The sequence below is a fragment of the Pelodiscus sinensis genome, chromosome 22, assembly GCF_052426305.1.
Source record: "Pelodiscus sinensis isolate ZL-2025 chromosome 22, ASM5242630v1, whole genome shotgun sequence".
NCBI lineage: Eukaryota > Metazoa > Chordata > Testudines > Trionychidae > Pelodiscus > Pelodiscus sinensis.
In genome coordinates this window covers 21863684-21877506 of record NC_143073.1, presented here as the reverse complement: position 1 = coordinate 21877506, position 13823 = coordinate 21863684, and the positions used below count along the sequence as shown (strand labels likewise).

Sequence of the window (13823 nt, the reverse complement as noted above, 5' to 3'; positions counted from 1 at the left end):
CATTTTGCTAATTTTTGAAAAGTGAGTCCAAAACTTTCCTTCGGTTCAACACAAGTTTTGAAAACTTTTTCCATCTCCAAAAGCAAGCTTCAAATACTTCTTTGCCTCTAAAGAGTTTCAGAAACATTTCCTATGTTTTAAAAGGAACATTTCTGAAACTTTATTATGAGTTTGAAAACTGCTTCCCCTTCCAGGAAATTCCAAAATATTTTCTCCTTCCACAAAAATTTCCAAACATTTCCCCCCTCCAAAAACAGTTTCAAAATCTTTTTCCTGTTAAAAAAGTCAAGAAACGTCACTCCCTGCTCAATACAACTTTCTAACACATTTTCCACCTCTGGAAAAACAGTTTAAAAAACTTTTCATATGGAAAAAGTTTCTAAAACTTCTAATCCTTCCAAAAAAGTTTCAAAAAAGTGTGTTACTAATTATTTTATATAGATTGATGGAGCACCTGGGTTCCTTAATCTTGGACCAAGATCCCAGTGTGGTAGGTACCACCCGCACACACAACAGATAGTCCTTGTTGCCAAGGATCTTCCAATGGAAGAGAAGAGAAGACACAACAGACTGGTGTGGGAATGCAAGAAAACAGTGAGGGGGTGAAAGAACTTCAACTTCTTACAAGTTTTGTTGTATTGCCCCCTGGGGGGAACAGGCAGGTGGCTAGGGAGGTGCAATATGACAGTGTTTGTAAGAAATGTAAGTGTGGGGTGGAGTGCAGGGAGCAGGGATATGGGAGGATGCAGTGGTCAGGGCTGTGTGAGGATGCAAGAATCAGGGTTGGGAATGTGTGTGGGGCTCTAGGCAGAAGGATTGGGACGTGGGGGGAGTGCATAGGGTCTCCACCCCTCCGATTTCTACAGGTGCTGCTTGTTGCTGTTCCCCTTCCATCTCTGTCGGGAGTCATAGCATGGGTCACTCACCCCTTTGCCCCCTCCCTGCGTAGCCAGGAGGAAGAGGGATGCAGGGACGCTGTGTGTTGCTTGGGGGAGAGGGCTCATGGCTGGGGCAGTCCCAGACCAGTGCAAAGCGCAACCCCAGCCAGTCCCTTTCACCTGCCTGCTGCTTAGCACAGCAGCCGTCAGGAGACCCCCTGGAGCCCGGCTGGGAGTACACCGCCCCTTTGTCCTGCAGCCGAGTGCCCCAGCTGGCTCTTACCGGAGTTCTGCATCTGCCTTCCTTTCACAGCTGGATAATATAGTTGGATTGGTCCTGCTTTGAATATGGAGTTGGACTAGGGATGTTAGCCGCTAGTCAACTATCCGATAAGCAAATGCCTCAGAGAGGCAGCAAGGGTGGGAAGAAGGAGTCGGGGGCAGGGGAGGGAGAGGCACAGCGGGGAAACAGTGCGAGCGGGGCTCTTGTACATTTCAAAAGCAGAAGTGCCACAGGGAGCATGGGGTGAGTGGGGACTCAAGCAGTCCCCCCCCCCCCCGCTCACTCTGTGCTCTCTGCAGTGCCCCCCCCCCCAGTCTTCGCTGCCTCTATCAGACAGGATAGGACAGGAGCTAGTGCTGTGGGGAGCCCCCATCACCATGGCCAGCCCTAGCCACTGCAAACAGAGGCTGCCAGACTCAGTACAAGCTGGGACCGAGCAGTCCCAGCTCGCACTGATCGCTGCTACGCCTCTGCTTTTTAAGTGTAGTAAGAGCCCAGCGACTGTTACTACATTGAAAATACAAAGCAACAGCGCGGGTGATTCTACAGCTGGCGCGAGCCAGCTGATTATCGACTAATCAGATTAGCCAGATAATCGCATTTTAACATCCTTAAATTGGACTAGCTAACACCCTGCGGTATCTTCCAACTCTCAGCTTCTGTGATTCTATGATTAGCCCGCTTCCCTCAAATATTTAGCTACCCCACATTTATTTTTATTTTTTTTGTGTGAGAAGTGGAAAAGTGATACTGTATAAACTTTTTTTGAGGGGTGGGAACTTTCAGACATTCCTTTTAATGGACAAAACCTCTTCAAAACATAATTGTTTTAGGAAGAAAAAGGTTCTGAAGGGAAAAGGTTCCATTATGAAAATCTGGGGCAAAAATGGTTTTCCAACTTTGTGGAGGAGACATTTTCCCAAACTTTTCTTAAGGACTGAAAGTATTTGTGTCTTTTCTTACAAAGAGAAAAGATTTTGAATGTAAGGATGACAGAGTTTGGGGAACTCATTTTTGGAGGGCAGAATAAGAGAATCTTTGGAAAAGTGTTGGGGATGGTTTTACCGAGGCTGGTAAAGGGATGTGAAGGACTAGTCGACTATCCGATAAGCAAATACGTAACGGATAGTCAACAGGATAGTCGACTAGTCGCTTCTCCCCACCTTGCTGCCTCTATCAGATAGAGGCAGCAGGGGGGAGAAGAAGACGGGGTACTTCAAAGTGGCAACGCCACTTGAGTCCTGGGGCCAGACCCCGAGCTCCACATGGCGCTGCTGCTTTGAAAAGCCGTATGCAGCCTCAGGCCAGCTGGGGTGTCCCCAGGCTGCACACGGTGATTCAAAATGGCAGCACCACATGGAGCCTGGGTCAGTGGGGGAGTCCACAGCTGACCCCGGGGTTCCAGGTGGCACTTTCGCCTTTGAAGTGTGGCCAACACTTCAAAGGCAGAGATGCCCTATCGACTAATAGAATAGTCAATTACCAGATACTTAACATCCTTAGTAAATTTTTCAAAGACTTTTCATAGAGAAAACTGTAAGGTCCCAATCCCACAAACATATATGCATGTGGTTACAGCGGAATGACTTCACTCCCGTTGAGAAATCACTTAAACGTGGTTAAATATTTTCCTGAATTGGTGGCTAAATGGGGAGTGACTCTTCTAACTTCATTAGCGTTATCGTAAACAGAAACATAAGAACGGCCATACTGGGTCAGACCAAAGGTCCATCTAGCCCAGGATCCTGTTTTCTGACAGTGGGCACTGCCAGGTGTTTCCAGAGCCCTGGTCTACACTAGGACTTTATTTTGAAATATCACCCCTCCCAACCCAACTCCCAGTCAAATTTGTAAGCAGAGCATCCTCCCTACCAAGCCTGTTACTTCAAAAAAACGAGCTGCAGAATTCGAAATCTGTACTCCTGCTTTTCATCCGGAGTAATGCTAATTCCGAAACAGCTACCTGGAAATAGCGGTAGTGCGGATGCTCCAGTGCCAGTATTTTGAAATCATTATTTCCCAGACTATTGCGAACTAATGACTCTCCAGTACTTCGTAAGGCTCTAAGTCCAAGGTAACGCGTCCACATTAACAGAGCTGGCCTCGGACTAATGTCAAGGCTTCCCCATAGTGTGGACGTGCTATTTCAAATTTGTTAGATCAGGAGTTAGTAAGTCGAATTTACTAGTGTAAACATGGCCAGAATGAAGAGAACAGGCCATCATCAAGTAACCCATCTCTAATCTTCTGCTCCCAGTTTCTGGCAGTCAGAGGCTAGGGATGCCCACAGCATGGCGGGGAGGGGCATTTTGAATTTACACATGTGTATTGGAGATCAGAACCCAGCCCTGACCCCACTGCAGTCAGGGGGTGACTCATAGACTTTAAAGTCAGAAGGGACCATTATGATCTAGTCTGATCCCCTGCACAATGCAGGCCACAGAATCTCACCCACCCACTCCTGGGATAATCCTCTCACCTATATCTCAGGGTATGTCTACACTACCCCGCTAGTTCGAACTAGGAGGGTAATGTAGGCATACCGCACTTGCAAATGAAGCCCGGGATTTGAATTTCCCGGGCTTCATTTGCATAAGCGGGGCGCCGCCATTTTTAAAACCCCGCTGGTTCGAACCCCGTGCAGCGCGGCTACACGGGGCACGAACTAGGTAGTTCGAACTAGGCTTCCTAGTTCGAACTACCGTTACTCCTCATGGAATGAGGAACTAGGAAACCTAGTTCGAACTACCTAGTTCGTGCCCCGTGTAGCCGCGCTGCACGGGGTTCGAACCAGCGGGGTTTTAAAAATGGCGGCGCCCCGCTTATGCAAATGAAGCCCGGGAAATTCAAATCCCGGGCTTCTTTTGCAAGTGCGGTATGCCTACATTACCCTCCTAGTTCGAACTAGGAGGGTAGTGTAGACATACCCTCAGATACTGAAGTCCTCAAATGATGGTTTGAAGACCCCAAGATGCAGAGGATCCTCCAGCAAGTGATCCGTGCCCCATGCTACAGAGGAAGGTGAAAAACCTCCAGGGCCTCAGCCAGTCTACCCTGGAGGAAAATTCCTTCCCAACCCCAAATATGGCGATCAGCTGAACCCTGAGCAGGTGGGCAAGACTCACCAGCCAGACACCTAAGAAAAATTCTCTATAGTAACTCCTATCATCCCTCCATTGGCCTATTTACCACTGATAGTGAAAGGTCAATCGATAGTGACTCCGGATCTGCCCCGGGGAAACTGAGATCAGAACCCAGCTCTGACCCCACTGCAGTCAAGGGGTGACTCCGGATGGACCCCAGGGAGCTGAGAACAGACCCTAGCTCTGACCCTGCTGCAATTAAGGGGTGACTCCAGATCGACCCCAGGTAGATGAGAACAGACCCCAGCTCTGACCCCGCTGCAGTTAAGGGGTGACTCCGGATAGACACCAGGGAGCTGAGAACAGACCCTAACTCTGACCCTGCTGCATTCAAGGGGGGACTCCGGATTCACCCCAGAGAGCTGCAATCTGAACCCAGCTCTGACCTGTCACCCCGCTGCAGTTGGGGTGACTCTGGATTCACCCCAGGGAGCTGAGAATCCAATGTGCTTTCCCTAGGGCTCCCTTGCTGGCCCCTGCTGAGCTAGGGCAATTATGACCTCACTCTTTGACTGATGATATCACAATGAAGTCAGCAAGCCGTTGCCTCTTGCTTCAGCCCCTGGGCACACGCCAGCCAGCCATGTGCCCCCGAGCAGTGGCCCTGAGCTTCCTCTTTGCCTTGATCTGTGCCGTGGCCCATGGCGACCTGTCCCAAGGCATCTCCCTGCCGGTGCCCTGCCTCCTGGGCCGCCCGTGCACCCTGGCCTTGATCTCAGACAACCCTGTGACCCTGAGATGCCCTGGGACCCCCCAGCAGGGCCCAATCTCCTGGCAGTATGTAGATCCTTCCCGGCGCGGGGAGCGGCCAGCCACCTTCATCCGCACCGGGCACCCCTTGGCGCTCATTCCCACTCGCGCCAAGCTGTGGCGCCTGCGCTTGAAAACCCGACTGCTCGAGGGCGACCTGCAGATTGTGGATCCTGGCGTGGAGGACTCGGGCATCTACACCTGTCGCCAGGGCGACGCCACGCTGGCCTACTACGAGGTGGACTTCCAGGACGCCAAGCGTCTCCACATCAGCCACGCCAGCCTGGGAGAGGCTGCCCTGGCTAACACCACCGTGAAGCTGGCTGGCGGGGCCCGGGGGCAGCTGTTCACCGCCTGGACCCCCTGGCAGCCCTGTGACCGCTGCGGAGGCCCCGGCGAGAGGAAGCGGGTGGGGTTCTGCTACGCCTGGCTGGTGTCGCGCCCCGAGGGACCCCTGCCATGCGGGCTGGCCGGGCGAGGGCTGCCCCAGCGGGGGCCGGAGCTGCGGGTAGAGAGCTGCGAGGTGCCATGTGACAGGGCCTACGTCTCTGGCCAGGATGAACCAAGCAGGCCCCCCCTCCTTGTCATCACCCGCTACCGAGCTCTGCCCCGTGCCGGCGCCAGGCTGAGGTGCCCAATGGCCTCTATATACAGGTACAAGGAGCCATGCCATGTGGGGAGACCCAGGAACCCATGCAGCCAGTTATTCCCACCCCCGTATCCCTGAATCAGACCCATGAGACCACCTGCCCTGGTATCAGGCCCCCTCCCTGCCACCCAGAATCAAACCCATGGGCCCATCTACCCCAGTATCAGGCCTCCCCCGTGCTGCCCCAGATTAGATCCATGGGTCTAACCAGAGCAATACCCCAACTCCGCCCCCATCTCTGAAAAATCTCCTAGGCAGGAGCTCAGGTCTGGTGCAGAATCTGGCCTTAATGAACGTGGCTGGGGGTAATCCAGGCAGGGTGGAGCTGGAGGAAGGAATGGGGGTAGATTAGAAAGCGTCAAAAGGAACCAGCCCCCGCTTGTTTGCACTCAGCTGGTTCCTGTGTGGGTGTTGGGAAGCGGAGCCTGGTTAATCATTCACCGCCACGTTGAACTTTCGCCCTGGTCGAAACAGGAGCTGCAGGACCAGGGGGCAACGGAAGAGAGGGGGCCCAGCCCTGTGTTAGGGGGGGCGCTAGTGGGGTGAGGGGCTCTCCCCTGGGGGCAGGGCTGGCCCAATGCCCTGGCATGGCACTAGAGGGTGCTGTGCTGCAGGAGGCAGGGTAGGGGTGGTTTCCCCTGATAATCAGTGTTGATGCCAATGGCTAACACCAAGTCCCTTTTATAACCCCAGTGCCCTTTAGTACAGGAGAGCGTGGCTATGAACTCCAGCACCTGGGCTCCAAAGGAGTCAGCTCCCATTGAGGGAATTCAGCAGCATCCACTTCTGGGGGCTTTTGACTCGTAGCTTTCACTACCCACTAACTTCGTCCCAGATGCCGACAGGAAAATCCCATCGTCTCGTTAATTCATGCCCAGGGTGCAGCCAGCGGTACCAGTGCTCATGATTTTACCGTGGCTCACGATTTTCCTAAAGCCCTCAGATGCTGGAGGCTTGTTAGACCTCAGGCCTCTGAGCGTTCACAGAACCACCAGTACTTGCCCTCGTGACCAGGGCCCTCCCAAATTCGCAGTCCATTTTGGTCACTTTCATGGTCATAGGATTTCAAAATGTGTCAGAGTCATGATGTCAGCCATTTAAATGTAAGTGTTGTAGGGGCCCTGACCCAAAAAGGATCTGGGGGGAATCAAGGTTATCGTAGGGGGTTGTAGCATGGCTGGTCTTACTTCTGCATTGCTGCTGGTGACGACGCTGCCTTTCCAGCTGGGCAGCTGAAGAGCAGCGGCTGCTGACGGGAAGCCCAGCTCGGAAGGCAAAGTTGCTAGCAGCAGCAGCACAGAAGTGAGGATGGCCTGGTATGGGATTGTCACCCTTGTGCGCTGCTGCAGGGGCATCACCTTTAGAGCTGGGCCCTCGGCCAACAGCCATTGCTCTCTGGCCACCCAGATCCGAAGGCAGCACAGCAGTAATGGTGTCAATACAGTGACCCCCCCCCCCGTAAAATAGCCTCGCAACCCCCCACTCTGCAGCTTCTTTTTGTGTCAGGCCCCCCAGTTGGAGAAACGCTGGTCTCCTCTGTGAAATCTGTGCACACAAGAAACCAGATTTCATGGGCGAAGACCAGATATCACGGTCCATGAGACTTTTCAGGGAGGTGAATTTGGTAGGGCCCTAGGCACGGCAGAAAACCTCGGACACAGGACTCCTCCCACCTCCAGCATCAGAAGGCAAATTGACGCCAGCCTGACGCTGATCACGTTTTGCAACCTGATGGTTTTTGGAAGCTGCTCTCACAGATTTTTAGCCAGCCTCATGCTTTTTTTTTTTTAAAGCCAATTTCACGATGTTTTGAACGGGACAAGGAGTTTTTGAAGTCAATCTGGTGCTTTTTAAGCCAGTCTCCCAATTTTTGGCTGGAACACCTCATGAACAGTGATTGCCGGGTCGCCCTTTTGTGGCTGATGCCAGGGACCGAACCTGGCCCCAAACCCTGTTGTGGTGGGATCCCAGCTCCGCTCCTGCCGGGCTGTGTATGTTCATCACACACTGGTGCAGATGAGCGCAGCTACCTGCTGCAGACCTCTGATCACACCCCTCCTAGCCCCTGCCTGTGTTTGAGGCTCTGATGGGGTTGCCATCAGCTGGGGGGGGGCTGTAATGTCATCTGTGTGGGCCAGATGCATCTCAGGTAGTTTCACTGGGGGAAAATGACTTGGACATTTTTTGCTGCCTGTTAATTCCATAGATAAGCACCAGGGGAGGGAGATTCCTGCCTCCTAGACCCCCCCAGGGCCAATTCAGCCCCCCAGTCCAGCTCCCCAGACCTCCACCCCCACACCACAGAGTCTCTTCCTCTATGGTTGATCAGGCTCCATGAATAGCAGGGGTAGCCAGTAATGCAGGCAAGGGAAGGCATAGCCTCTGGGGAAAGCTGGGGCTGGGGCCAAGGCTGCCCTCCAGGTGGCAAGGAAGGATCAGGCTGAAGTGGGAGGGGCTTGGCTTCAGGGGCGGAGCCTCAGGCAGAAGGGGCGGAGCTGGCACTAGGCTTCCCCTGCTGGGCCTTCGCCCGCCGCCCATGATGAATAGCCAGCCTTCGGCCTGTGGTCCTGAGACCAAGGGGGCCAGCTGAACCGGACCGAGATGTGCTAAACTCATTCCAGCCAATGCTCCTGAGAGGGGACACGCCCCACATCCCTGAGCCAGCCAATCTGCTGCCCTAGGGCCAGATTGGAGCCTGCACCTCCCCTCCCCTGAGTAATGCTTTATCCTCAGCCCCCGGCTCTAACCTCTAGACCCCAGTCCCTCCCAGAGGAGAGACCCCTGGCACCCAGCCCTCTCTCTGTCTTCCCCCAGCCCCGTGTACTGGCAGGAAGGCCCCACCGCCCTGACCTGGCAGGACCTTCGTCAGCGCAACCGTTCCATCAGCCTGGACCAGGTGACCGGCGGCGGGACCCTGCTCCTCTCCTCCTGGAATGGCACCGACGCTGGCTACTACCAATGCTACGTGGGCGGGCAGCTGGCGGGCCGCTTCCTGGTCACCCCTCCCAGGGCGCTGGTGCCTGCCCCCGAGCTGACCCGCGCCTACTCGGCCATCGAGTCCCTGGTGGTGGGGCTGTCTATCTTCCTCATCTTCCTCCTCTTCCTCAGCATCCTGCAGTCCTGCCGCAGGAAGCCAGGGGCCGTCATGGCCTGAGGAGCTGCGGCCGAGTGGGGGTACATCGTCCTCAGGGGCTGCGGAATAAACGCATCGACCAGCAGCTTGGCTTGGGTGTGCGCCAGGGACATTGTGTTGCGCAGCGCTGTGAGGGCACGCTCCCCTGGCAGTCTGGGGCTGGCCCCGACGCCCATGCGGGTGCTGTGCTGCAGGGAAGGGGCTCTCCCCTGCCAGTAACTGCAGTGCCCCAGTGTAGCACTAGGGGGCGCTGTGCTGCAGGGGGCAGGACGGGGGCTCAGGGCTGACTCCAGTGCCCCATCGTGACAGAAGGGGGCGCTGTGCTGCAGAACTTTGCAGCCCTGGTTTGCTTTGCCTGGTGCCCGGCCCAGTCAGCAGAGGCCACTGGAAAGCCAGTGCTTCCATACAGATGCCCCACTTGAAAGTGCTGTCATGAGGCAGGCACCCCAACTGGCCAGTAGGGGTCACTGTTCCCATAGACTTCCCAGCCCACAGACTTCCACATCATGGCCTAGGATTGTTTGCCGTCAGCTCCCTGCCTCAGTTCTTCTCCCTAGGCAAGTTACCAGCTGCGCAGCCCACTCTGCACTGCATCACAGCAGTGGGCCCGTCTACCCTGATCCCCCCCCCCATGCTGCCTCAGGGCAAGGGGTCCCTTGAGCCCAGGCCTGGCTTAAGGAGAAGAGCAAGGGATGGAACCCACGAGTCCTGGCTCCCAGGTGCCCTCCCCGTGGGTTTATGCACCAAACCCCACTCTTCTCCCCTATCTAGGGCTACAATCCAGGAGTCCTGACTCCCATCACTAGACCGCACTGCCCTCCCAGAGCTTCAGATAGAACCCAGGAGTCCTGGTTTCTAGTCCCCCCCCCCCCTTATCTAACCCACTAGACTCCCCACCCAGAACTGGGGATCGAACCAAGGAGTCCTGAGTCCCAGTCCCATAACCACTAGACCTCACTCTCCTTTCAGGGCTGGGAATAGAACCCAAGAGTCCTGACTCTGTTCCTCCCCACCCCCGCCCCGCTCTCTCCCACAGCCTTGTATTTACAAGGGGAAAAGGAGGAGAATGGCTGCAGGTATCCGGATGGGGCTGGCCAGCATACTCCAGGGGGAATTAATTACCCTCCCCGTTGCACCCCGCTGCCCAGAACAATCAGCCGATTCTCTACTCCCAACTGCGAGGGGTTGGTGGCCGGTGATTCTGTTCCTTGCTGCCTTTGTCTGCGCAATGAATCAGTCACACTGCTCCGCAGGATCGCCGTGACTCATGGGCGCTCACAAGCGCAGCCTTTGTGTGCCCGTCCACCGGGACGGGACGCTCCGTGACTGCCACCAGCTTTCTCGCCCCGCGCCAGAGGCCTGCCAATTGACAGGTCTTCGGAGACAGCTGCTTCTCTGACTGCCTGACCCAGCGCTGGGCAGGCCCCGAGAACGTGCCTGCATGAATCAAGATTGTAGCTTTGCCCGGGGCGCCTGTAGGGCGTGGCACCTCAAACGATTGAGAGATACGTGCCAGGATGCAGCAGAGACAGATGTTCCGGGGTTGCAGCTGGTTTAGCTGCCAGGCCTCTCAGGAGCTCTTCACTGGAGGCCCAACCGACCACGAAAGAGTTTCTGGGCCGTTGGCATGAGAAATGGGCGAAGATCATCTCCAAATCCTTGCTGTCTGACTTCACGCTGGCCCAGGCACGGAAGCGGGTGGCCCAGAGGCTCAGGGGAATGAGGAGGGTTAAGGACAGGGACTGGCACGCACACTACCCACCGGCTGCCACTTAGCACTTGCTGCATGCAGGGGGATTGAAACCACAGACCAGAAGAGGATTAATCCAGGTGCTGGCACCGGCTGCACTAGGGCACACTGGGTCAGGCGCCTGGCACATTCAGGAGGGCAGGCTGGGGGTGCCTCACCTCCCACCTAGGGGGGCTTCAGAATTGTGGTGCCTCAGTTTCCCCTTTAGCTCCAGTGCCAGCCACAAATGGGGACCAGCAATGAGGCAGCTCCCCTCCCTGGCTGCTTTTTCTGTTGCTGTGTTTGCACAACATCTAGCGGGGTGAGGCCACAGGCCATGAACGAGGGCCTTGGTACTACCATAATACACCTAATAAATTGCACCACTAATGTACACCATATGCAGTTTTGGCCTCTGACCCGGATGCCTACCTGCTACCATAATCCATCTAATAAATAGCTCTATTAATGTACACTGTATGCAATTTTAGTCCTTGATTTGGATGCCTAACTGCAACCATAATATACTTAATAAGTGGCACCATTAATACACAGTGCTTAACTCCTTGGGGTTTTGGTCCCTGCTATTATGTGCTACCGTAATACACACAATAAACAGCAGCCGTAATGTACAATGCGGAGTCCCATGGGATTTTGGTCCCTGACTGGGGTGCCTGCATGGTACCATAATGCACCTAATAAATGGCACTAATAATGTACACTACCTAGCACAATGGAGCCATGGGCTCTGCCTAAGCGGGCCTATAATGCACCTAATAAATGATCACGTACAGGTCCTAGCGCAGGGAGGTTGTAGTCCAAGACTGGTGTTCTCAGGCATGATGACAGCGACATGATTCTGCAGTGACCCTCTTTGTAGGGGGCAGCTCCACCCCTGGAGCTTTCTGTCCGACCCTGTGGGATGATTTGCCCTTCCGATCTATCCAGGACCCCACAATGTCCATCCACGCGCAGCTTCCGCCACCGACGCTCCCTTCCGGACGCTGTGATTCAAAGCAGCAAAGCTCTTGAGCCGTTGGAGCCCCGGCTGACAACGCCGCGGCTCCGAATGTACCCAGCAACCCGCCCGACGCCGGCCTGCGATGAGCCCGTTTTCTTGCTTCGCCTGTGAGTCAGTCAGGAGTTTTGTCGATGGGAATCGTGTTTCGTCGGTGTGTGCGCAGGGGTCGCCAACCCTCCAGGGCTGCCCTGGAGCCTCCGGGGATTCAAGATGCACCTTTGATGCAAGCTATCGCACGGAAGCTCCGGGAATACATCCAGTCCAAACTGGCCACCCTAAATGTGCCAGGGGCGCTGCTCCTTCCCAGAAATCTCCCTTCCAAAAGAGGCGCATCCTTGGACAGCCGGGCATCTGGTTCAGACACCCGACACTGGAGTTCTCTGATTTAGATCCACCTGCATTGCCCCCCTAGGTATAATGCAATGCAGCCATCCCTTGTCCACGGTGTGTGCCACGGCAGATCTGCCTGAGCCTTTCAGCTCCCCTTTCCAGGAGGTTGCTTTATTCACCCAAACTACAGAGCCAACGTGAACACAAAACACGCAGGGCATAGGGGCTTTTGCCTCAGTTCCACAGCCAGCCCGATCGATCGCCCACCCACCCAACCAATCCATCCATCCATCCATCACCCACCCACCTTCCTACAGCACCTCCTCCTGCAGCTCAGTCCTTAGAAACGACCTGACACATCCCAGCTGGGGCTGATGGACTGCACACAGCAGAGGCTGGCCCTGAACCTCTGACTGCCCGGCTGCCCTGGACCCACGTTTTGTGAGGCTTTGCCCCTCTGCATGGAGTCCAGCAGTGGCGCCGTGGGCCCAGGAACACCGTGCAGTGACTGAGTCTGCCCGGTAGGTGCAGTGGCAGGGTTGGTCGGTGAGCCGCATGGGGGACTGGCGGGGGGGGGGGGGGGTTGCTCGCTGGCTTTTCACCGCTGCTCCCTGGGTCAAACCCAGATGGCCCGAGGGATGCTGCATGTGGCCGACGAGACCTTTTCTTTGCTCATGGCCAGGGTGATCAGGTTCTGCCATTTTGGTTTCCTGCCGGGGTTATTAAAGTGACACTCCCCTAAAGCTGGGGCGTGAGGGGTGCGCGGATTGCACACAGTGCTGATGGGGAGAGCCGGGCGCTCGCCAGCAGCCAATCAGTGCGCCCCTCCGGCTCCATCTGCGCCTCCTAGGGGTGCAGGTACCACCAGCAAAACTGCCCTGTCCCGGGAGACCACTGGGGTTAGGACAATCTTGCAGCCCCTGAGAGGAAGGAGGCCACCCATGCGGCCCACTCGCTAGCCTCAGTTGGCCCTCACCGCCCTGGGGGACAGACCCCTTCGCTGGATGCTTGTGGACACAGAGCTCCCCGGTCCTAGCTCAGGGAGCTGGTGCCCCCTAGAGAGGAAAGGGCACATGCCCCACTGCCTGCTCCACTGTGCCAACCAGTCCCTGCCCCGACGCCGGGTGGGAGCTGGCCCCATGTCCCATTCCCTGCCCCTCTGAGTTGGCCCATCCCCTGCCATGAGGCTGCACTGGAGCCAACTTCCCCTAGGGAGGAAAGGCCCTGTCATGATTATGGGGTTAGCCAGCAGCCTGGGGATTAAGGGGTTAACTACACCTAGCCAGGTGGAGTGACCAGTAGGAATGTAGGTGGGACTTTCAAACTGGGACAAAGGAATTTGGGTTTTTTCCTTTCTCCTTTTGTCTCTCTGGGTGAGTCCTCTGCAGCTACAGAGAGGGACAAGCATGTCTCTCTCGCGCCAAGAAACAATTCTTCATTTTCTGTGAGTAGGGTAAGGGTTGGGTAGTTTCCTTAGGCTTTATTGTTTTAAGGGTTGGGTCTGGGATCTGAGATCTGGCACTGCTTAAAAGATGTTTTGGCTTTTCTTTGCAACTAAGTTCTAGGCCCATGGAGTTTTTTTCCATGGCTGTGTCTAGACTGGCCAGTTTTTCCAGAAAATCAGCCGCTTTTCCGGAAAAACTTGCCAGCTGTCTATACTGGCCGCTTGAATTTCCGCAAAGCACTGACTTCCTACTGTCTGAAATCAGTGCTTCTTGCGGAAATACTATTCTGCTCCCGTTCTGGCAAAAGGGCCAGCGTAGACAGCCCAGATTTGTTTTCTGCAAAAAAGCCCTAATCGTGAAAATGGCGATCGGGGCTTTTTTGCAGAAAAGCGCGTCTAGATTGGCACGGACGCTTTTCCACAAAAAGTGCTTTTGCAAAAAGCGTCCGTGCCAATCTAGATG

The 13823-nt window shown here is 55.2% G+C and overlaps 2 protein-coding genes across 2 annotated transcripts in view; both read left to right on the top strand.

The window, feature by feature from the left end:
• Positions 1–4815: 4815 nt before the first annotated feature.
• On the top strand, positions 4816–8921 carry FAM187B (family with sequence similarity 187 member B). Its single transcript, XM_025183778.3, has 2 exons — positions 4816–5708; positions 8518–8921. The coding sequence occupies exons 1-2, from the start codon at positions 4831–4833 to the stop codon at positions 8855–8857; spliced, it is 1218 nt and encodes a 405-aa protein (XP_025039563.3). The 5' UTR covers positions 4816–4830; the 3' UTR covers positions 8858–8921.
• Positions 8922–13268: 4347 nt separating this feature from the next.
• The window catches only part of LOC102450513 (myelin-associated glycoprotein), a 31907-nt gene continuing 31352 nt past the window's right edge, over positions 13269–13823 (top strand). The window contains exon 1 of the mRNA XM_075907227.2: positions 13269–13360. The gene's annotated coding sequence lies outside the window, so the exon portion shown is untranslated. The remainder of the gene's footprint in view (positions 13361–13823) is intronic.